Source organism: Perognathus longimembris, chromosome 17 (genome assembly GCF_023159225.1).
Source record: "Perognathus longimembris pacificus isolate PPM17 chromosome 17, ASM2315922v1, whole genome shotgun sequence".
NCBI classification, from domain to species: domain Eukaryota; kingdom Metazoa; phylum Chordata; class Mammalia; order Rodentia; family Heteromyidae; genus Perognathus; species Perognathus longimembris.
The window spans coordinates 18,488,682-18,514,051 of record NC_063177.1 but is presented as its reverse complement, the minus strand read 5'-3'; the positions used below and the strand labels follow the sequence as shown (position 1 = coordinate 18,514,051).

Sequence of the window (25,370 nt, the reverse complement as noted above, 5' to 3'; positions counted from 1 at the left end):
TATATATTCAAAGGAAATGAAATCAGAGGCTGAAGACATATCGGGATATATATATATATATATATATATATATATATATATATATATATGTTTTCTATACATTCTAGATCAACTTTCTTTTTTTTTTTTTTTTTTTTTTGGCCAGTCCTGGGCCTTGGACTCAGGGCCTGAGCACTGTCCCTGGCTTCTTCCCACTCAAGGCTAGCACTCTGCCACTTGAGCCACAGCGCCGCTTCTGGCCGTTTTCTGTATATGTGGTGCTGGGGAATCGAACCTAGGGCCTCGTGTATCCGAGGCAGGCACTCTTGCCACTAGGCTATATCCCCAGCCCCTAGATCAACTTTCTTAAAACATGCTGTGATCATATTCCTTAAAACCTCTGAGGACTTCCCATTACCTTCTCCATCAAGCTCAAACGTCTAAACTCGGTAGTTTCTGTGTAGTCTTAACTACTACTTCACCTTTATTTATCTCTAACTGTTCTTCTAAACAAATCCATCCTTAGACTAGTCTATTTAATTCCTTCAGATATGGCATAAACTTTCTGTCTCTAAGTCTTATTGCACACATTCTCTTTTTTCCTAGCTCCAATCTTGGCATATATACAGAAATTCTACTCATCCTTAAAGAACTCATTTGAAAACCACCTAAAATATAATTTTCCTTGATCACTAAAGAGGAAAAAAAAGGAAAGATCCTAAGGTTAGATGCATCTGAGATTGAATGACAACTCTAATCATTTGCTAGGCCCAATGATGTCATAGAGCATATTCCTTAAAAGCTCCTTGCCTCATTGGCTTCATTACGATGAAAATAACAGCAACTTCTCTTAAGGGTATGATGAGTTAATCCATGAATATTAAGCACTAAGCATGATGCCTGGCATAAGTGAAGACATAAGAGATATCAGAATGGCTATTGGCCACTGCTATTGGTAACTTTTATAATAATCTAACTTCAAACAGTACTTATGACCATTACAAACTGTTTTTCATGTACATAAGTGTGTCATTCCCTCAATTCTCTACCTCATGCTTGTTATCTGCTCTACTGGCACCCAGATAACTCCATCCTAACAGGTAAATGTCATATAGATCTCAGTATCTACAACAGTCATTCACACTTAGTAAGTGATCAGAAGTTTGTTTTAAACAATACCAAAGAGCTAACAGTAGTAAATTGTCCCAATGCTTAGAGTGATTAATTTAAAAGCTAAATTTCCAGCCTCCCATACTTATGTAACTGTAACCCTTGTATATATCACCTTTACAAGAAAAAAAATGTTTTGTTTCCAGTCTCACAAAATCAAACCTCTCATATGATTCTCTAGATTTCTTTTGCATACTCCTTTTTAAAACCAACAACCTATTCATACAGCAAGAGATACAACACTAGAATATATGCAAATCAGACAGCAGCCAAACCAAATACTGGAGCATAAGGACCACAAGACAACTCGGTTGAGCACTGAAGTAAAATAGGAAGACAATTTAAAGGGAACGATAACTGGCATATCAGTCCTATTAACAATGCTGATTGTTTTACACACAAACACACACACACAGCAGTGCCAATATTCCTTTGCCAAATAAAAACAACTCAAAAAATTATGCTAGTAGAAATTGAAATAGCAATCATTCAAGCTTAACAACTGAGTTTGCCACATGATCTATTTAATTACCTATGCAAGATTCTAAAGTAACCCAAGTTTTGGTTAATGAAGTCACATCAAGTAGAAATGGCTAATTAGCAATTATTTAAAGAAAATATGAATGGTAGCAGTAAGCATATTGTTACAGCATTTTAAAATGCCCAGGGAAAATTATATTACTGGTTTCTAGTTTATGTTGATGTATCTACTGATGCTCGATTGCTTTCTCAGCCAAAAGTCAGCCCTAGTAACCAAAAAAACAGAGTTTATTAGTAGAATGAACTAAGATGTGTTCTGATGGTAATTAAGGACTTTCTAAAAATCTACCATAAAGTACTACACATTAAAAATAAATTAAATTTCTTTCCCTTTGATACTTAAGAGAATCCAAAAATGTTTTGAAGTACAATTATTCTTAAATCATAGACTCTTAAAGACTTCGAAGGGAATTAAGTCTCCTACTGCAGGGCTTTTTAAAGCAACCTCCTAGGCAAAAGGTCCTCCAACCTTTGCTTAAATACTTGAGCAATGGGCACTCACTGTTTTGCAAGACAGTGTACACTCCATTAATTAAAAAAAAAATTCTTCCTTATAGCCACTGGAAATCTACCTCCCTCAAGGACTTGAGCTCTACACTCTAACAACACAAGTGAAACTCTGAAGAATCACTTTCTGAATTAAGATACAATTTTCAATTTGGTTACATAAAGTACAGGAAAAAAAATTCAGGGGGAAAAAAATCTACCACTACTCACAACAAATTTTTGAAATTCAGGAAGCTAGTGGAATCCCAAAGTAGCATACTTTCAAGTTATCAAACCTCTCACCTAGGTTAGCAAATAAATGAGTAACGCAACTTATATAGTGGAAGGTGGTTCATTGTTTACTACATGCCTCTTTGCAACTCGACAGTACTACACCCAACAACACAATTTTTGCAATTACAGTTCTGTAGGAAGTCCAAGGTAGTTTTTCCAACTGCTCATATTTCCTTCCATCCCGTTTCTTTCTAAAATATCTAGATGTTGTTTGTTTTTAAAGCCCACTTTGCCCCCCCCACACCCCACCCCAACCCCCAGGGACAATATTTTAAATAGCTATTTTGAAAAATCAAGCCTGAGAATGGAGTTGTAAAAGAATGGGGGTGGGGCGAAGAAGGAAGGCAAAGGCGGGCCCAGCAGGAAAAGGCTGGTTTCTAGGGTATTTTCCTTCTGTAAGCGTGCTTTATTACTGGCATAGGCACCTGAAGTAACGCGCCATTCAAACACAACCCAAGGAAATGAACGATCATATGCAATGAGTATAAGGTCTGTAAGATGGAAATGAATTGGCACTGGTCATCGAGGGCACCCGATGCTTTGAGACCCGTGTGTGTGTGTGTGTGTGTGTGTGTGTGTGTGTTTGTGTAGGTAAAGAGCCCCAGAAGCAGGGAACACCACTGCCATCCCGGGGGGGGGGGTGTCTGGGGGAGGAGGACTTAAAAAACCAAGGGGTGTAACAACCATTCAGCAGCCCAATGGAGCCTGAACAGTCCATAGCACAAGAAAGATGGCAAGTGACTGGAGGGCGGGGGGGGGGGGGGGGGAGAAACGGCGCACACCCTGGCGAGTCTGCAGAAGGTTGTGCAGTGTGCAAATGGTGAACGGCTCCCTGAAAGGGTGGGGGTAAGGGAATGGGGGTGTAGGTTAAGGGGCAACGCCAGAGTCCCCGAGTCCAAGCAACAGCGGGTAAAAGAAGTGGGGCGGGGGGTGTGGAGAGGAGGGTGAAAAGCAAGAATGACTCATTCCCGAAAGGAAGTGCTCAAGCCATAGGAAGGCATGCCAGGGAGATTACAGGGCGAGCGTGGTGAGGAGCCGGGTGCTCAGGATGATGGGGACAGAAACCCACGTCCCGTAGTTCCTGCAGCTTGCCTTCTAGACGAGTGTGTGTGTGTGTGTGTGTGTGTATGGGGGGGGGGGGGGGTAGTTCGCGGCAGCCGAGTGCCAAGGCCTGGGAACGGCGCGGCGCGTGCGCAGTGGCGTTCGGCGGGACCCGCTGAGGCAAAGCGGAGCCGCAGTGACAGAAGCCGAGCGGGAGCGACGGCCGGGGTGGGGACTCACCGAGGCGCAGGGGCTGGAGGTGGTGCTGGGGGTAGGCGACCGCTGGACCGTGACCAAAGCCATCTAGGTGCTGCTGGGTTGTTCCGGGCAGGGCATTCTTGTCCTGAGTGTGGGGGGCAGAAGGGTTGACGGAGCCGGAATGAGAAAAGGATGTGGGATGGAGGGGATGAAGGGAACGGGGAGGAAAAGAAGGCCGCGGGAAATGGCCACTGGCTCTGCACCCAACACCGGACTCTTCGCCGACTGACGAGCGCCGAACGGGGCGGCGGGCGGGCGGGCGGTTCGGCAGCTGCGGGGCACAATGAGCGCTCCCAGTGCGCAGGCGCCACCTGTCAGCAACCGCCTCTCCCCTCGGCGCGCGCCGCCGCCGCGGCGTAACCCCTGAGTTGCCGGAAGTCGGCCGCGTGCGTGCGCCGGGGGCCGTCGCCCCCTCCGGGTTTCCTCTTGAGCCGCAGGGGTGTTGTGATGTCGGGTAGGGTGAGGAGGGAGCTGGGGGAATCGGTCGATTGAGGTGGAGGGCTGGGGGAGAGAGAAGCAAGGGGCGTGGGGTGGGGTGGGGGTGTTGAGTTCCCAGGGCGGGGGGCCGCCGGAACCCTCCTTCCTGAGAGACAACCATTTTATGAGGCGGGGCGCCCCGCTAAACCAACCTGAAGAGAAAAGCGAAGTGAGGTGACAATCCGGAGGCAAACGCGTTTTCGGGTGGGAAAGGGTGCCGTGGGGTTACCGACGCCTTCACTGGGCGTGGAGGGGACGAGCGGGGTGGGGTGGGGGGAGGTGGGGATGCCAGATCCCGAGACCAGGTAACAGCTTACCTTATTTCGTTTGCCCCAGTCTTGGGAGGTGGGGGTCAGGGTGGGATTGTCTGAGCTTTTCCCCCCTCCCCCACACATCCTCGTAGACCCCGGGGTTTCATGGTACCCTCATGTTTGCTTTAATACCTACCGGAGTCGGTCATTATTTCTGAGGTGGAGTCAAGGCTGTGAGCCTTGGAGGCCCAGTGAGCTGGGCTTCCCAGTTGTAAAGGTCCAACCTGCTATTTACCTCTCATTTGCTTCCTGCTGTAAAGAAATTCTACTAATTAAAACAGCTTGGTCTGTTTGAGCTTTTCTTCGTCTCTAGATTTCATTATTTCACAGGCATCAGTGAAAATGTAGGTTACGAAATATTTTAGGGGAATCTTTTTTTTTTTTCCTAAAAAAGGTAAACCCGTCGACAGAACATCAGCCACGAATGTAATGGAAAAAATCAAGATTAAAGGGGGATGGGGGGGGGACACGCAGTGCAAACACCGAATGGTTATTTACACAGAGAAAAGAGAGTTGGCAAATATATTTCTGCATTTGAGTGGATGAGCTGGTAAATGCCACCCTGCATATCAAAGCTGTAGAAAACACTCAGGAGTTTGCAGTTATTAAAGTCCACCTCCTCCTGTTTATCATTGCTCCTTTTAAACTGACAGGGCTGTCATGAGCTCTTTCTGGTTACTCTATGGTTAAGCGTCACAAGAGCCCTCCCTACTGAGCCTTTGTTCTCTCCCTGGGGCCCTGTGGTTGAAATAATTAGCAGGGAGGTTCCCTCAAGAATCAGGCACTGAGGGTCCCTATACTGTACAGTCCTATACAATGTATTGTAGTGAAGCCAGCTGGTAGGCTTTTGCCCCCTGGTGGTGAACAAGAATGTCTGTGAGACAAAATTAAACAAAGATGTATGGTTCATAGATTAAACAATCTGTTTTTCCCAGAGCTGCCCAGTAAACAGGAAAAGAGAAGGCAAGGTTCAGAAGAACTTTGAGCCAGTACTTACAAGACCAAATAGGAAGCTAGATACAGAGCTAAAAAATATACATAGTATGAAATATGTGTTTATAAACCAAAGAAAAATTATTATTCAAATCAGGTGATTATAGGTGTTGATTGCCTTTTCTGATTTAGGTAGGGATGGCAACATTTATATGTAGCAACATACTCTTAAGAAATTCATCCTACCTTACAGGAAGCAACACTAAGTTAAGTCAGAAGACCTGGTTTCTAGTTCCGGCTCTGTAAAACCTTATGCAAATGGCTTGAACTTTTGAGCTTTAGTTCCTTCTTTACAAAGGAACCCTAACTCACAGGATTCTTGTGATCAAGTGAGATAGATAATTTATGGCTATTTATAAAGTGATATACACCACATACAATTAAGGTAACTTTCTATTCTGTTTACTTTGTTCCAAGTTCAGTTTTCTTTTGTTTAGTATAACCTACATGCGGAAAATAGCTTCAAGCAAAGGAGGATAAAAAGAATTTTTAAAAACCCATAATCCGTACTTTTGCTTAGCCTTAGGCATGGATTAATGATTAAGACACATCTGTACCTAAGTATAGAACTTTTCATTTAGCATATCTAATATGATGAATTCTTAGTTCAAATTGATTATAAGGTACACAAGTTCACAATTTTGCATCAAGAAGTTAACTTATTAATTTACAAGGAAAATAGTTTTTGTGCCATTTAAGGAAACTAGTATTTAGAAATTGTTGGTTTATGTTTATTACCAATTGAGAAAATGTTTAAGTATGTTACCTACTACATATTGTTTTAAGAACAAGAATGTTTTCCAACTTCTGAAGGACTCATAGGCATGGGGAAAACACATGATCAACATATGATTACAGTCTAGTGGCTTAAGGTCACCTCTTCTAGGTCTCAAAGGAAATATATTGATAGGAGAAATTTGTTCAACATTTTATAGAAACAGAAGGCAGGCTGAGATAGTATACTTAAAAATTTCTTTAGCTGCTGATCTTAGTATAGCTACCTTTTGAACTAGGTTGGATTGTGTTTGAAATTTGAAATCAAATCTCTCTGCCCCATTCTTAACTACTCTTCCCTGGGTTCCACCCTAGTTCCTGCTTGGTGGTCTTGTGATCTGAGAAGACCTATCTACTAATACATTGAAAAATCCCAGGATCTTTTTACTATGCTAGCTGAACTGCAGGGAAAAAAGAGGCCTAAAGCGGGATCTTTAATAGACAGCCAAAAAGACAAAAGTCCTAGCCCTACCTATGTATAGGGCCACCCATGATAACGGAGGCCCCGTTGTAACACTGGAGTCCATTTAACAGTTAACTTGTGCTATTAATTCTTTAGTTTTGAAATTGTACGGTAACTTGAAACCCCTAAGATCAGCTACTTCTTAAGCTCTGAGAACCTGATGAAAGCTTTTGACCCTTTCTTCAGAAAGATGCACTTGTATATTTCACACAACCACTAAGGTCAATCAAGGGACCTCAGGTTAAGAATCTTGATCTAAAAGTTACAACCATTTCTCAGTCTTTTTTTGGCATCATGATGTCTCCAGAAATAATATTTGTACAGCACATTGGGATTACTTAAAGAGGATTTGGAAACAACTACATAGAGTTTGATGGGAAAAAATGGGTTCTTTATATCACATACTTTTAATAAAAAAAAGAATGTATTAAGGATGATGTGCACTACTGAATTTGTGTAGGCTTCCAAATCTTTTAAAAATTTTGATGAGGGCTAGGAATATGGCAGTAGAGGGATTGCCTTACATGCATGAAACCCTGGGTTCATTCCTCAGCACCACATAACAGAAAAAGACAGAAATGGTGCTTTGGCTCAAGTGGTAGAATGTTAGCCTTGAGCAAAAAGAAGCCAGGGACAGTGGTCAGGCCCTGAGTCCAAGTCCCAGGACTGGCAAAAAAAATTTGATGAAAAATAATTTTTTCTTTAGACAGAATGTGTTACATTAATCACTGCATATACTACCTGAGCAAGAGTACAATTTAATGGTGATGTCTTCAAACATTGTATTCACTGTTACTAAAAAATTGGGTCATGGGCTGGGAATATGGCCTAGTGGCAAGAGTGCTTGCCTCCTACACATGAAGCTCTCAGTTCGATTCCCGAGCACCACATATATGGAAAACGACCAGAAGGGGCGCTGTGGCTCAGGTGGCAGAGTGCTAGCCTTGAGGGGGGTGGGGGGGAAGCCAGGGACAGTGCTCAGGCCCTGAGTCCAAGGCCCAGGACTGCCCCCACCCAAAAAAAAATTGGGTCATACAGTTACTTAATAAAAATGTAAAACAATTTTGCTATACTTCAAAATGTATAAATATTAATTTTGTCTCATAGCTCTTTTTTATAATCAACAAATGCAAAGTGAAAATCTCTTGTGATCATGTAACTTTATTTAAAATTCAAACCCTTTATATCAAGTACATATTACAGAATAATGACAAATCTCTAACTTGTAGAATTTAACAGTTATTAGAGAAGCAATTATGTACCTGAGACATAACTAGAAGTGCATCTCAAACAGACAAGGGGACATTTTATTGTATATGAAGAGAGATGTTGAGACTGAGTCCATGTTGGAGATTCTGTCAGGCTTCCCCACTTTCCTGGCCATGCATGAGGCTTGGGTACAAGTTCTTTTGCAAGGCCATATTAGGATGTGTCATCTCAACCTATAAACTGCTTTCTGAGAATCACTAGATTATACTACTTCTGGTCTGGAGTACCTTCCCTAGAACAACCACTCCAATTTTCTCCAAGCCAGTCCAGGGGTTGCATAGATAACTATCTTGTAGTTTATCTGTAACTCATTCATCATACCAAATGAACTGTGATTAGTTTACATAGCTAAGCTTGTTGAAAGAGAAAGATGAGTGGGGAGGTGATATTTTAAAGAAGAAATCATGGTTCTACCTTTGATAATCAAATCTCTTGCATTTGGAATAATGAGCATAGTTGCAAGTATAAGTGAATATAGCACAGACAGAATATATAAGCTGAAAATTACTGGAATGCAGTCCAGTTATGTGTTACCTCTACCTAGTTACAATATCTCATATTTAAATTTTTAATAACCTTTTACTACATTTAGCTACAGGAGATTAACACACACACACACACACACACACACACACACACACACACACACAGAGTTGGGCTCATCCTTTTGCCTAGCATAGGCTCTTGAGTTTGATTCCAGCACTGGAAAAAGTAAAGGAGGGGTGGAGATAGGTAGATAAAATTTTTTTTAAAAAAAGCAGAGGGAGGTAGGAGTGGCACTGATTATTCAGTTGATATTGGTGTTTCTGGACTTAGAAGAGGGGCTCTGTGGGACCCAGACCTCTGAGGAAGGAGCATTGGTGTCTGGTGTTGATGTCTTTGAGTTAGTGAATACTACAAAAGTACAGGGGAAAAAACAACTACAAACTGGATTCAACTATTGGTACCAAAAGGTATGCTACCAAGATAAAGAAGCCTTTACAGGTTAAAGTGTACAGGAGAATGTATATAGTCAGTAAATGTATAGGAAACCAACTGGCGAGGCAAAGAATAAAGTCTCAGCTCCAGCATGAAAGAAGGTGGTATTTTGGAGCTGAGATAATAAGTAATAACTGGTACTTGACTGGTACAGAAATTGATACCATGAATGGAATTTATATCCTATCTTCTGTTTGGATATATCTCAGATAATGACCTCACTACTTTCTGCCAAAAGAGTTCACACCGTCCACCACCAGTGTATCCCAGTTAATGTGATGCTGACTGGGAGGTCAGGATACTCAGTGTCTGTGGACTATTTTATGGCAGAGGTGAGAGAATTGATATTGCCCTGAGTCAAGACTATGAAGGGACAGGTTGAACATTTCTGATCTGAACATCTGAAATCCAATGCTTCCAAATCCAAATATATGTGTCAATATGATTTCACAAGTGGGAAATTCTACACTATTAAATGACTTCATGTACAAAATTACTTAAAATACAGTATAATATTTCCATGGTGTATATGAAATGTAAATGAATTTTGTTTAGACTTGGGCCCCATCCCCAAGATGTTTCATTATAAACATGCAAATATCCCAAAGAAAAAAAGAAATCAGAAACACTTCTGCTCCTAATAATTCTGGATAATAATAATAATACCCAATGTGTGTACTTTGGTCTTGTCAAGTAAGAACAAATTACTTCTGGTGCTTGCCAATTTATATGAAGAAATAAACATCAGTTAGGTCAATAGCAGTGTATCAGCATCCAAGGGCTGGACTGATGTATTCCAGTAAAAATGAAATATATGGAAGAGTCATTGCAAATAAAGGCATAACCTGATAAAATAAGAATTAAAGTTATTCTCCAAGATTTGTCTTCTTTTTTCCGTTTTCCATTACTGGGGTTTGAACTCAGGACTTTGAATTTCCTAGGAGGATACACAACACTTCAGCTACCAGCCACACCTCCATCCTTCTTTATTATGGTAATTTTTGACAGAGGGTCTCACCTTTTGTGTGAACCAGCCTGCAATATGGTCCTCCTACTTAAACTTCCCACATAGCTGGATGACAGGTGTATACCATGACACCCAGAGATAGTCTTGCAAAATTTTTGCTCAGGCTGGTCTTAAACTGAAATATTCCCAATCTCTACCTACAAAGTAGCTAGGATTTACCTGCATGAGACATGCATGCCAAACAGGCAAACAGGCAAGTTAAATTGGCATAAGATAACTTCCATCAACCCATTCTTTCAGATCTTTGTGGGTGGCATTAATATATGTAATCCCACATTCCCTTACCCCATGAAAGTAATGTTTTTAAATTTTATTACCATAGGGGGTGGGGGAGGGTTTCCTAGGGCTCCAACTTCATACTGTAATAGTCCTTAATCCTGAATCAGAAAGAAAATATGAATGTTCTGCCAATCAGTAACTCTATTCTAATTATGCATTCAAACAATGATGAAATGACTACATTGTGGCTCTATGGTCCATGTTCCACTGTATTTCAAACTGGAGTTAAGGTTCCATCTCTTACCTGCAACAAGTAATTGATTGATATGGACATTGAGAAAGAAAAAAGCAACTAGCAGACTTGATGGTATTGGCACCTATTGAGAGCTAGTTTTCAATGGCGTAAGTAGTGGCATAGCATTAGTGAGTGAGTTCCTTAAATGGATCTATCATTCCTTGCAGTTTAAAAAGTGAGGCTGAGGGCTGGGAATACCGCCTAGTGGTAGAGTGCTTGCCTCGTATACATGAAGCCCTGGGTTTGATTCCTCAGCACCACATATATAGAAAAAGCCGGAAGTGGCACTGTGGCTCAAGTGGCAGAGTGCTAGCCTTGAGCAAAAAGAAGCCAGGGACAGTGCTCAGGCCCTGAGTTCAAGCCCCAGGACTGGCAAAAAATAAAACAAACAAATGAAAAAGTGAGGCTGAAATAATAGTTACTTGTCTTTTGGCATATATTTGTATATGTACACAGACACACACATGATGCAGGAACTCCTACTCATTAATGTATTTTTTGGTCAAGGCTTTAGTAAATGGGTGTCACCTGAGTCCTCTTGGAAGACATACAAAATTGGGGAAAGTAGATGGGCTGCTCATATATGACAAATCTATTCCAAAATGCCTATCTCCCTAAGCCTTTGGACTTTCTCCACATTTATACCAGGGAAGTTCTGGTATCTCAGCTTAATTAAGCATTGGCCATAGTGGAGTCCAAGTTTCAATGAACTTACTGAGTAAATTGTTTGTGTCACCTCCAGCTGTAGGTGCTAAAACATTAAATCCATTATCTATTATAATTGATAAATGTACCCAAGTCAATGAATTCTGCTCAATCCAGTATTAGACTCTGTCCTTACTTTAACTTCCTTATAATATATTTCTACACATACTCCCTAGGTTTCTGCCAACACATATGCAAACAGTGAAATTCTTTTGCTATAAAGGCTTTTTCTTCCTGGATAGATGTTACATTTGTCTGCTAGGGCAGCATAAAATCCAATTTTAGTTATGAATCTTCTAGCAGTAAGAGATGCTTAAGGTAGATCTTGAGGAAAATGTTTTTCCTTGCAAGGGACATTCCCCAGATGAGACTATTACAATGTTTTAAATTACAAGATGCCTGGTTTCCTCAAAAATGGCGAAAACTGTAATCATTGGCAGAAAGAAAGAGAGAGAGAAGGAAAGAAAGAGAGAAAAAGAGGAGAGAAAGAAAGAGACAGGGAAAGAGAAGCTCAGAGTGATTCAGGACTTGGAGATTCTCAGTCTTCTACTCAGCTGCATGTCCCTTCATTCAAATGTAAGGGGTCTCCTCAGTCATTGCCTCTATTTTCATGAGTTACTTTCTGTCAGTTCAGCCAGCACTATAATTCTTCAACCCACATGAATCTGTGTTAATTCTTCAATCCACATGAATCTGTGTTAAATTTGATCACTACTACTATTGTTATTATTCTTACCAATATTGGTTCTGTGACTCAAAGAGAGAGTATTTTTTGATTGCCATGAAACCCCCTGGTAATTTTCTGTATGCCCTTTCTGCATGCCACCCTCCAGTATGTTTATGAATCCAGCAACCCAGAGGCTCTCCAGAAACCTTGTCCTTTGATTTTTTATGAAGGCTTCATTATGAAGTTATGATAGAGTCCATCATTGGCCATTAGTTATCAACTTGATATTTAGCTCTGCTCCTCTCCCAAACACTGGGAGACATACAGCTGAAAGATCTTACCCTGTAAAAAAAAAAAATTAAAAATCCAGTTTTTTAATGACATGGTTGGTTCCCAACCATTATTCCCCATTCTGACCCAATTTAACAACTCACCTAAGAGTCATCTCATTAGAGTAAAAAGATGCTCCCATCACTCAAGAAATTCTAAGGGATTTAGGATTTCTGTGTCAGATGTTCCCATCACTCAGAAAATCATGAAGATTTTAGGAACTCTATGTAACAAACTTTTGTCAAAGACCAGATATTAGAACAAAAGATTCTCCTAAAGTTCTTATGATAAGAGTTTCAAGTGGTCTAGATCAAGAATACATCTGCATAGATGGAATACATACCAAAATTGTATCACAGGCTTCAGAGCAGCACAGAATTTTGCATACATGTGATTTTCTACATACTCAATACTCTTACCTAGATCCATAGAAGCTCTGTCTTATAGCCAACAACCTAAGTCAAATGATTCTAGGATCTCATGGCTTACTAAGAATGAAATCTGCGGGCTGGGGATATAGCCTAGTGGCAAGAGTGCCTGCCTCGGATACACGAGGCCCTAGGTTCGATTCCCCAGCACCACATATACAGAAAACGGCCAGAAGCGGCGCTGTGGCTCAAGTGGCAAAGTGCTAGCCTTGAGCGGGAAGAAGCCAGGGACAGTGCTCAGGCCCTGAGTCCAAGGCCCAGGACTGGCCAAAAAAAAAAGAATGAAATCTGCAGAATGCTATGTACTTTAAGAAATTAAAATGCATGATACTTTAATGCTGTTCTGAGTGGAGAGTGTCTCCATCATTTTCCAATAGACTCAAGTCTACATAATTTTCTGCCAATCATAATGCATAAATGACCTTCACACTCCTATGGAAAGTTAATATTGGGCAATTCAGCAGATATAAGACACATTTAAACAAGAATTCATTGTATCATCCCCCAAACCTGTTCTCTCTTTTCATTATTTTACTTAATGTCATGACTGTCTACTCTGTGCGTGAGCAAGAAAAGAACAACATTCAATGGGCCCTTAATTATCTATTTTTCATTTCTTAGATTCAACTATTCCATCCATCTTAATGATTATAGAAATTTAACTTAGGATTTTATCCCCCCCAAAAGACCAAGGATTTGAGTGCAAAATCATCTAAGTGATTCAAGGAAGCAATGGTAAGGTACTAGGAAGTAATATAAGGAAGCTAAACAAATGCTTTATTGGGCTGGGTACATTGTGGGGAAGACATTTAAGACTCAGTACCTCTGGAGAGCAACAGGAAACAGTATAGAGCATAAATAAAAAAATTCTTAGTATCAACCAAACTATTGACAACTTTCACTCATTGCTGGCCAAGGACATTTCCCATGGATGTTATTTCCTATCCATTTCTCCTCTGTCCATATTTGACTTACAGAAAGCCCTTAGGAAGAATTGCAGGTTCTACATTCAGAAGTCATCTCCATATTCTACAGTGAGTGGAAGGGCATATAATATAGTTGGGACACTGGCAAAGCCAAGCAGACTATAGCAAGGAGTAGTGAAAGACTGACTCACTTTGGATGAAATAATGTTTGATATGCAAAATTTTACCTCTATTATGTCTTTTCCAAGTCTTTCACACTTTCAGTCCATTCTAGATGTGGCTGGGGAAAGATAAATTGATTGATTGGTTGATTGATTGTCCTGGAGCTTGAACTCAGGGCCTGGGTGCTAACCCTAAGCTTTTGTGCTCAAGACTAGTGCTTTATCACTTTGGGCCTCAATGCTATTTCTGGCTTTTTTGGGGGGTAGCTAATTGGAGATAAGGTTCTCATGGACTTTTCTTCCCAGACTATCTTTGAACTTCTATCCTCAGATCTCAGCCTTCCTTGTAGTTAGGATCACAAGTGTGAGCCACCAATGCCCAGCCAGAGTTAACTTTTTAAAAACATCAATTTGATATCTGCCCTTTCCTTAGAAAGCACAGAATAAAGTCTGAACTGTTGGATTTAGCATAATTTAAAAAATATTTATGTTAGTTTTGAGTTAACATTTATTTGTAGTATGAAGGGGTTTCATTGTGATTGCCTATAATTAGCTTTTTAGTCTCATCTTCTGCCAGTATCTTTTACATAATTAGGCTCTGTTCCCCAAACACTTCACTTTTTAAACTTTGGTTCCATTGAGAGTATTGTTCCTTGTGTTTCAAATGCCCTTCCCCCATCCATTACACAGAATTTCTTTTACTAGTCCTTAGAAACTAGCTTGAAAATCTATTTCTATGAAAACTTTCTGTCTGCCCTGAGAAAATAGCTTATTCCTGTTTCTTAAGTTGTATATGCCTCTACTCTCAGACTTTGCAGGTTGAACTGGGAATTGGGAACTCTTCAAAGGCAGGCCTTAATTATCTTTTTTAAAATCTGACATCTGCCTGCATATAGAAGGCACTCGGTGTCAGTTATTGAATTGTACATACAAGCAAACATTGGATTTTAAAAAAATGTTTTAAAAAATGGAAAGAGACTTCTTAGCAATTACAGGAGATAGATATACTAAGCAAGTATAGTTGGAGACTATAGTAGATATCTACCTAATATTATTTGTTTTCTTAAGAGCTACTTAAAAAGGCTTTGAGCCATCTCAGCTACTCAGAAAGCTGAGATCTAACCTGGGCAGAAAAGTCTGTGAGACACGTATCTCCAATTAACCACCAGAAAGCTGGAAGTGATGCTATGGCTCAAACTGGTAGAGCTCTAGCCTTGAGCAAAAAAACTCAGGGACAGCACGCAGGCCCTGAGTTCAAGTTCTACCACCAAAGGAAAAATAAAGGCTCTGAGACAACCATTTTTGTGAACCTATTGCCTACAAAGGCAGTAATTTTGGTTGACTGCACTATTTCACATGTGGAATAAATAGAACTGATAAAGAAAAACTGCAGAGTGGGATATATATGTGTGTGTATAAACATATATGTGTATATAAGTATATACTTTCAAACTAAAAAGTGCTTATTAAAATGTGTTTAGAAATTGTGAAATGGGGGCTGGGGATATGGCCTAGTGGCAAGAGCGCTTGCCTCCTATACATGAAGCCCTGGGTTCAATTTCCCAACACCACATATATAGAAAATGGCCAGAAGGGGCACTGTGGCTCAAGTGGCAGAGTGCTAGCCTTGAGCAAAAAGAAGCCAGGGACAGTGCTCAGGCCCTGAGTCCAAGGCCCAGGACTGGCCAAAAAAAAAAAAAAAAAAATTGTGAAATGGTAACAACTCTCTGTATAACACCTTAATAATAACAAAAAAAAAAAGCTTAGATTGTAACTGCCATGGAAGCAGAGACCACATGGTGTGTGTATATAATTTACTCCATCTCTCCTCCCTTTTCTTTTGGTGACAAAACCTCAAGATGTAGCCTAGACTAGTCTCAAACTAGTGATCCTCTTGCCTCCACATCTTGAGTGTTGGGATTATAGGCATGTATAACAATGCAGGTTTATAATTTACTCCTGTGAGTGTGTGTCTGAGCACATGCATGTACACAAATTGGTACTAAGATTTGAACACAGGGTTAGGGTACTCTTCCTTAACTTTTACAATTAAGGCTGGCACTCTTACACATGAGTCACACCTCCACTTTTGGCTTTTTGCTGGTTAGTTGGAGAAGAGTCTCACAGATTTGTTTGCCCAGGCTAGCTTTGAATTGTATTGAGTAGCATTTATTCTCCTAAGTAGCTAGGACTACAGGTGTGAACCATTGGTGCCCAGCTACATATACTCATTACATGGCATCTAGCCCACGTATACTCAGACTCTTAAATAATTTTTGCACAGCAGTGATTTCATAAATTGTGATTGGATCTACAATCATTTGCAGTAAAATGAGGATCTGATAATCATTTTAATTCCTCAATCTGGATAAACCAGATAAGTAATATTTTTCCTCCAGAACTCTCTGCACCTAAGAAAAAAATTACTTTTGAGGAACTTATTTTTCTGTCTTACTCACATTATGTGGCTACCAAAATTTCACTTTGTAACACATTGATTACTGTTTCAAAAATTAATGAGAGTACTCTGGTTACAGTGGCTCACACTTATAATCCCAGTTACTCAGGACAAACAGGGCAAAATGTTACCAAGATCCTATGTCAATCAATAAGTGGGGCATAGTGGTGTGTGCCTGTAATCCCAGCTATGAAGAAGGCATACACAGATTTAAGCATGGCCTGAAGCTGACCAGTGCAAAAACAGAAGACCCTACCTGAAAAATAACTAAAGCAAAAAAGGACTGGGAGTGTGGTAAAGTGCTGACAAAGCAAGCATGAGGCCCTGAATTTAAACTCCAATACCATAAAAAAGTAAGAATAATGTTAAAAATTTCAAAATTCAATTGCTAGCTTAAAAAATGACAATGGTGGTGATTGCAATGAGTTTCCTCATCTCCTTGAGCAGTCAGGGAGACTACTGACTCTGGTCAGTAACAGTAATAACAGTTGTACAGTTTCAAAAGTTCAGCAGTTGAGAATTTATGGCCATTCCATAGAGTGGTGGGATAAAGTGGACAGGGAAAGGGAGATTTTGATCTCTCAGAGGACTTTTTACTGTTTATCAACATTTCTTTGGTTATTAACACTGGCCTGGAATTGCTTTTCCATTACCAATTGGTGAAATTAATTTTTTAGTGGTCAAGATGAGTGGGTCGACATATCGACAGAGAAGCAAATCTACTCAGGTTCCTCGCCTACCTTTGGTTTTTAATCATTTATGAAAGGATTTGTAATTTAACATTCTATCGCTTCTTACCTTTTCACTATGATCAAGTGAAATTTTAAAATTGAGATCTAATATCATATTCTATCATTTAATTGTTTTTCTTTTTAATTGAAATATTCTGAATCGGGTGTTGATAGAAATACTTCAGAGGGAGGCTAAAAGTTGGATTCTTTTATTTTGTTAGCATTCTTTAATTCTAAATAATAAGTATTTTAACTGAATTTGTTGATACAACTACTTTGTGTAATTTTATTTGGAATAAGATCTATTTATTATGTGCAACTTTTAATAGAAAACTTGCTGGGGTATGAAATATTCACTTAATCTCTAGCTCCTCTTGGATGGGTGCCTTTTACTAATACTGTTCCTGTTTCAGGAAAATGGAAAAAATGAAGAAATGAGTCACACCTTCTTGCAAGAGGAGGAGCCTTCTGAGGTAGCATTGAAATAATTACTCAGATACTAATGCAGCAGGGTAAACTAGATAAATTAATTTTCTTATAAAAAAAGGGAAAGAAAAGTGTTATAAGAAAAGGTAAATTCATGTTGATAATTGAATCAATGCAATTTGGTCAGTATTACAGGAAACTCCCATAGACAGGTAAGTTATTTGTGAAAAGCCATTATAAATTACAGATAAAGATTGCTTTATGAAAACAGAACTAGTATCCTCTGTACAGTAACCACCACTTTTTATGGTAACTCTGTTGTCATATTAAAAATGTAATTTTCATGTTAATCACTTAAATATGTTTAAATAAACTATTATCTTGAAGAATATTTTATAGAAAAGGAGGAAATTAAAAATAGTTGCATGGATTGACATTAAGTTGACTAGGATGTTTTTTAATATTCTAATTACTTGTCCAGTAGTGGGGTTTGAGTTCAGGGTCTTATACTGGCTAAACAGGCATTTCTACCACTTTAGCCATTCCAGTAGTCCTCTTTTGTGTTTGTTATTTTTGAGACAGAGTATCACTTTATTGCCTGGCCAGCCTGAACTCCAATCCTCCTATTTGTGCTTCCCTCAGTAATTGGAGTAACAAGTATATACCATTGTCACCAGCCATTGTACTTCTCCTGTAGGTTGAGATGACAGGCACAGACTATCATGCCCAGTCATTGCTTGAGATCAATTAGTTGAGACAAAGTCTCAAACTTTGTCCCCAGGCTAGCCTCAAACCACTATCATCCTGATCTTTACTTTCAAAGTTGTTAGGCTGACAGGCATGAGCCACCCAGGGCCTAGGTGTTGTCCCTGAGCTTCTTCACTAAGGCTAGTGCTCCACCACTTGAGCCACAGGTCCACTTCTGGCTTTTTGCTGGTTAATTGAATATATAAGAGTCTCATGGACTTTTCTGCCCAGGCTGCCTTTGAACCACAATCCTCAAATTTCAGCCTCCTGAGTAATTAGGATTACAGACATGCACCACTAGTGCATGGCTAATTATTTTTTAAAGTAGCACTTTCAAAAGTCTGATTTCACTATGACATAGTCTCAAACTGGAATGATGTTTACAGCATGTTACTTTGTAAGCAGCCACAGAATAAGATGACATATTAAATCAATGTGTTTGTCAATGCAGTAGACCGATAACTACTTTGGATTCTAATATACAACATTAGATCCTAGAAAAAGTAAGGAAGAATGTTTAATAATTCCCCAAAGCAATGAACCCTCCTTTGGTGGGGAAAGCTGATGCAAATTTGAAGAAAAGCAATTCTTTTTGAAATTGGTATTTCTTTTCTCCTTTCAAAGAGTTCACTGCATGAATCACGTGTTTCTACAACAGAGACCAGCAATCTGTTGGAGGAAGACTCAAAATATGAAATGTCCCAAGGTAAGGAATGAGATTTTCCCAATGTACAATAGAAACTAAAAACAATATTAAATTTTCATTACAAATGCATTTTCCAGACTTTTCATTTTTAAAATATAATAAAAGGAAGCATTTTAAATGCAATTTTAGAGATAAAGTGAATTCCCTTCACCCTCTATTAACACTTTTGAGACAACTTTATGATTACTCATTCCATTCTGTAGTATTTAATTAAAGTGAAATTTTAGCTAACAGAGTTAACACATAGAAGACCTACTAATATAAAAATAAAGTGAACAATTCTCATGAGTTACGATGTTTGTCCTATTTATTCTATTTATTACTGATACTTGAATTTGGGGTCATGCAGTCTGCCTTAGTTTTACTACTTAATGCCGGTGCTCTACCATTTGAACCACACCTCTACTTTCATCTTTTTGTTGGTTAATTGAAGTTAAGACTCAGATTTGTCTGCCTAGTTGGCTACAAACTTCTAGCCTCAGATCTCAGCCTTCTGAGTAGTTAGTATTACAGGCTGGCATGAACCTTTTCACTAATAGCCTCAACTGCACATTTATTCTGTTTGATTCAAAACTTGACCCCTAGCCCTATCCTCTAACCAAATTCTTCATAATTATGCAGGTGAAACCTTATGGGATCAAGAAGCAGCAAGTGGAAATGATATTCATCTCCTTCACAATGACCATTTCTAATTTCAAATACTTAGTTAAATCTATCAAAAGAGATTCTTTGACTATTAAAGCTTTAACAAGCTAGGTGCTAGTGGCTCACACCTATAATCCTAGCTACTCAGGAAACTGAGGTATAAGGACTTATTCAAAGCCAGCCTGAGTAGGAAAATCCATGAAACTCTTATCTCCAATTAACCACCAGAAAGCTGGAAGTAGCTCAAAGTGGTAGAACCCTAGCCTTCAACAAAAAGAGCTCAGGGACAGCACCCAGGCCCTGAGTTGAAGCCCCACGACGCACAAAAACAAAACAAAACAAAACAAAACAAAACACAACTAATAATTTCACATTAACTTGCTTCAATTCAATTTATAACTATTAGATGTGTAGAATGTATGTGGTAGGCTAGACTTGACTAAATTAAAGTAAGGTATTTTCTAGATTATAAAATTTTTCTTGAGGCTAGGGGTACATCAAGGTTAGAGCACTTGCTTAGCATGTGCAGGGCCCTGGATTCAATTCTCAAAGCAACACACATAAAAATTCTTCCTGGTACCCCCTTGCCTATGATCTTCCACATGATCCCATTCCTGAGTTTGCTGATTTCTACTGACTCCTCACGCAACTCCACTATTGCTAATACCCCATGCATATATTTTGTCTTTTTCTTAGTGACTTGTACCTCATTCATAAATTAACTTTCATTTTAAAGTTATCAAGAATCTATCAAAGGGCTGGGAATATGGCCTAATGGTAAAGTGCTTCCCTCCTATACATGAAGCCTTGTGTTCGATTCCTCAGCACCACATATATAGAAAAAGCCAGAAGTGGTGCTGTGCCTCAGTGGTAGAGTGCTAGCTTTGCGCAAAAAGAAGCCAGGGACAGTGGTGCTCAGGCCCTGAGTTCAAGGACTGGCAAAAAAACAAAACAAAAACAAAAGAATCTATCAAAAAATCTTTTACAACTGTGATAAAAGTATTTTGTTACAAATTTACTGAACATCAACTTTTTATAATATAGAGCTGTAAACTCCATCAGAAATAGTAAAGGATGATTCAAATTAAAATATTAAAATAAAACAAATTTACTTAGGTGGTCACTTTATTTGGAGGTCAAATTTACACTTGTCAAAATTATCACAAGTTTCTAGTATCTATCTTATGGCATCCTCTAGAAACATCAATGAAGACTTTGTGGTTTCTTGGGTTTTTTTTTATTTCTCTTACTGCTTCTCAGTGTGCAGTAGAGGGAAGTATATTTTGTTTATTCTGTGCATGATATACACTGAAATAAATGAAAACAGTTCCTTGTTACGCGTCAAATTGATGTTGTTCAGTCACAATTACATGTTATATTCTGAATTCCTCCTTTTTGAATATATATATACATATATGCATATATATGCATGGGTACTCACATAACGTGTATTTTTAATGGGAAGAGGAACTGTTATTGAAATTTCAACATGTCAAAGGAAATGTCAAAACCCTTACTGCATACTTGTCAAAATTAAAATGTTGTTACCTTGAAAAGCAGATCCTAAATTGCACTCAAACACTTGTCTTGGCATATAAAATATTGTTGCTTAATGTAATATGCCAATTCTATATACTGTTCTCTTTTTCATATATGAACTTAACTTGCATTTTGAGAATTTTTTTAAATTGTAATTTTACCTGACTCATTACAGAAGCCCAAGACAGTTTTATAGGGAAATTCTTCTATACTAATGGAGTTTCAGTTCCAATAGAGTTTAGCAATGTTTCTTTTCCTTCTTCTTTTGTAGTAGTCATTTACATTGTGTACAAATGTTGAGAAATCCTGATAATAAGGGCAAGGCAATAAAGCTGCAGTCAGAGCCTATGTTTAATGAACATCATACAATTTGTTGAATAACTCTGCTGGGTCAATTTTCCTCAATTCAATCAGCAGCTGGTCCCACTAACATTATAAAACATTAGAATGGGCCTGCTATAGCTGATTATAATGTGGATTATAATTCATCTCTATTTATATCCTTAAACAGATTTTGTACTAAGGCTATGCCAGCAGTAGGCCGTGCACTAAAAGCAGAAAATGATTTTTAAATCACTGGTAAAGCTAGACCTTTCAAGTCATGAACAAGGAATTCTTTATGTACCTTCTTATTTAGTTGAAAGCATTCATGCCCATAATGCCTGAATACATTTTTGTGTATTAAAAGATTGGCTACTAATAGAGAAGTGAAGATATGTTGGAGGAGAACTTGAAAGGCTCTTAATTTAGGAAAAGTTTAAAAACTGATCTTGAAAAAAAGGATTCCCATGCTTAGCCTAGTACCCAGCACTAGTGAGAAACCAATACTTATTAAGTGAACCTACAAATGAATCAGTTTGTTACTAAGAGATTTAGGAATGTCCAAACCCCAGTCTTAAACCTACGGAAAACCTCAGTTTCTGTTTGCAATTATATTCAATTGAAATTCTATATTAAATTAGCCTTGGGGAAGTTCCATGATTTGTGATCCTTTCATTCAGAGCTCACACAATCAATTGGATTATGTATTATTCCTATGCTCGCTGAGTCTCTTTTACTTTCCTTGGTTTTATGGTTCTAAAGAAAAGTGATCAACTAGAGTTGACATCAAACACACTTCCATTCTGTGTATCAGTGGGGATATTGCAAACACTGGGATTATTGCTTGGCTCCTCTAGTACACTAGAGGAGCACTAGCAGGCTGCAATGTAGTCCTAGTTCATGTGGGAATTTACTAATGAGCACTGGCAGATTGATAGACATTAAGTTACTCTACAACTATATCATGATCTCTAAAGAGGAGGGCTGGGAATATGGCCTAGTACCCTGGGTTCGATTCCTCAGCACCTCATATATGGAAAAAGCCAGAAGTGGCACTGAGGTCAAGTGGTAGAGTGCTAGCCTTGAGCAAAAAGAAGCCAGGGACAGTGCTCAAGCCTTGAGTTCAAGGCCTATGACTGGCAAAAAAACAAACCAAAACAACAACAACAAAAAGAAAGCAGAGGAATATCTACTTTGGTTTGTGCTGGGCAGATTAAAAGAAAATACATGAGAACCTATAGACTTTTAATAATTGCTCTCTTTCATGCTTACTTAAAAATAAAATATTGTATATTAATGAGTATTGTGAAAAAACCAAATGTAGATATATCTTACCCACTTTTTTTTTTGCTGATAGTGGTTAATTTGTTTGCAAATCCAACTGAGAGTGGGCAAGAGCCTCATACTACCCTCCTTGCTTTCTCCTTACAGTTATAAGAGAATTGGCCAAGTTGGAAATCAAAGCACAGAAGGGAGGTTCATGAATTCTATCCACCACTGGACTTTAAAAAAACTCTATACCTGAACTAATGCCTTTTCAAGGCTTTCTTCATAGATTAATTTTTCCTGTGGGAAGAAAATTGGGTACTAGGTAGATAGGATTTATTTTTAAAGTATTTGGGTTTTTTTAAGCAATTATTTTGTTTATTGGTTTGATTTGAGGTTTTGGTTGCTTTTAATGAAGATTCTCTGTGAAGCCCAGGTGGCGAACTCTCGTCTCAGGTCCTCCTACTGCCTTAACTTCTCTGAATAGTGGGATTGCAGAAATGTGCCACACCCAGGCTTTGCAACAATGTGTGTGTGTGTGTGTGTGTGTGTGAGAGAGAGAGAGAGAGAGAGAGAGAGAGAGAGAGAGAGAGAGAGAGAGTGTCCTGGGGCTTAAACTCAGGGTCTGGTTGCTGTCTGTTAGCTCTTTTTGCTCAAGGCTAACATTCTACCACTTGAGCAGCAGCTCCATTTCCAGTTTTTTAGCGATCAGTTGGAGATAAGAGTCTCATGGACTTTTGTGCTCATCTGACTTTGAACTTTTATTCTCAGATCTCAGCTTTCTGAGTAGCGAGGATTACAGGCATGAGCCACCGGCACCTGGCTTTGATATTTACTTATTTATTTGTTTGTTTATTTATTTGACAGTCCTGGGCTTGGACTCAGGGCCTGAGAACTGTCCCTGGCTTCTTTTTCCTCAAGGTTAGCACTCTGCCACTTGAGCCACAGTGCCACTTCTGGCCGTTTTCTATATATGTGGTGCTGGGGAATTGAACCCAGGGCTTCATGTATACAAGGCAAACACTCTTTCCACTAGGCTATATTCCCAGCCCTTTGATAATTTTTAAAGCAGCAAAACATTTTTTCCCTAAAGAAAAGCTGACTAAGTTTTCCAATTATTTTAAGTAAATTGAAATATAGATGCTCTGACTACAAAAATTCAAAAAGGTTAGAGTCCTATACTTTTTTTTTTTCTTTAGTGAGCTGGAGGCTTAGCTCAAGTGGTAGAACGCTTGACTAACCTCTTCAGTACTGGAGTTTGAACTCTACTTTCTAGACAGGTGCTTTACGCTTGAGCCACATCCACAACCCATTGTTTATTTATTTGTTTTTACTACTGGGGATTGAACCCCGGGTGTAAACTACATGAGCAACTCTCCAATGGCATTTGGAGATTCTTCTTGGGACCCTGAGAAGTGAAGTACCAAAACCACTGCCCCACAACAGTAACTCTTACTCTTGATGGTGACACAAGTTGGTGCCAACCAAATCAAATCAGAATCCTTAGCCTTATTACACTGTGTTTTAATCTTTTCTTGTTTGTATAAGAAAATGCTGTAGACTGAGGAGTTTGTAAGTCACATAAGAGTTGTATTCACAGTTTTGGAGGCTGAAAAGTGTTAGATCAAGGTTGCACTGGCAGGTTTGATGTCTGGCAAGACTCAATCTCTGCTTTCAAAAATGGCACCTTGATGGGGCTGGGGATATGGCCTAGTGGCAAGAGTGCTTGCCTCCTATACATGGGGCCCTGGGTTCAATTCCCCAGCACCACATATACAGAAAATGGCCAGAAGTGGCGCTGTGGCTCAGGTGGCAGAGTGCTAGCCTTGAGCAAAAAGAGGCCAGGGACAGTGCTCAGGCCCTGAGTCCAAGCCCCAGGACTGGACAAAAAAAAAAAAAAAAAAAAAAATGGGACCTTGAATTAAATATAAAAAGTCTACAGAATACACATGATAATGAAATAATTTTTAGAAAAGTAAATCACATATAAACCAAAGTGTGGAAATAATGAACATACAATTCAGAATAGTATTTCAGTGTAACAATATATGAGGATATTTAATACACTGGTAATTTTTTCATTATGTTAAACTTAGATACATGTCTATTATATTGCTATTATATTTGCTGATCTCAAATATTTTATAAGAAAATAGATTTTTTAAAAACCCACTGCTCTAAAATTACAGAGGCTCAGGCTGGGAATATAGCCTAGTGGCAAGAGTGCTTGACTCGTATACATGAAGCCCTGGGTTCAATTCCCCAGCACCACATATATAGAAAATGGCCAGAAGTGGTGCTGTGGCTTAAGTGGCAGAGTGCTAGCCTTGAGCAAAAAGAAGCCAGGGACAGTGCTCAAGCCCTGAGTCCACGCCCCAGGACTGGCAACAAAAACAAAACAAATAAAATTATAGAGGCTCTACTCTTGCCCTTTTGTTACAGTAGTACTATTTATTGCAAATTATTATTGATGAAGGCATGTCTTAATAATTACTTTCCAATTGTGTTTAAAGAGAGAGAGAGTGTGTGTATAGCTGGGTATGATGGTACATGCTTGTACTCCTAGCTGTTTGGGAGGCAGAGATCAGGAAGATTGAGGTACAAGGCCATACTAGAAAAAAAAGTCAGTTAGATCTCCATCTCAGCAAACAAGCCAGTTATGGTGGTACAAGGTCATACTAGAAAAAAAAGTCAGTTAGATCTCCATCTCAGCAAACAAGCCAGTTATGGTGGTACACAA

General features: G+C 39.1%; 2 protein-coding genes across 2 annotated transcripts in view; one reads left to right on the top strand and one right to left on the bottom strand.

The window, feature by feature from the left end:
* Positions 1-4,025, bottom strand: part of Ssh2 (slingshot protein phosphatase 2) — a 206,829-nt gene extending 202,804 nt beyond the window's left edge. The window contains exon 1 of the mRNA XM_048365497.1: positions 3,751-4,025. Within this exon, the coding sequence (XP_048221454.1) occupies positions 3,751-3,813 (63 nt within the window). The 5' untranslated portion in view covers positions 3,814-4,025. The remainder of the gene's footprint in view (positions 1-3,750) is intronic.
* Positions 2,774-25,370, top strand: part of Efcab5 (EF-hand calcium binding domain 5) — a 121,133-nt gene continuing 98,536 nt past the window's right edge. Inside the window, exons 1-3 of the mRNA XM_048365494.1 lie at positions 2,774-2,958; positions 17,394-17,453; positions 18,778-18,859. Coding sequence (XP_048221451.1) covers positions 17,415-17,453; positions 18,778-18,859 — 121 coding nt within the window. The 5' untranslated portion in view covers positions 2,774-2,958; positions 17,394-17,414. The remainder of the gene's footprint in view (positions 2,959-17,393; positions 17,454-18,777; positions 18,860-25,370) is intronic.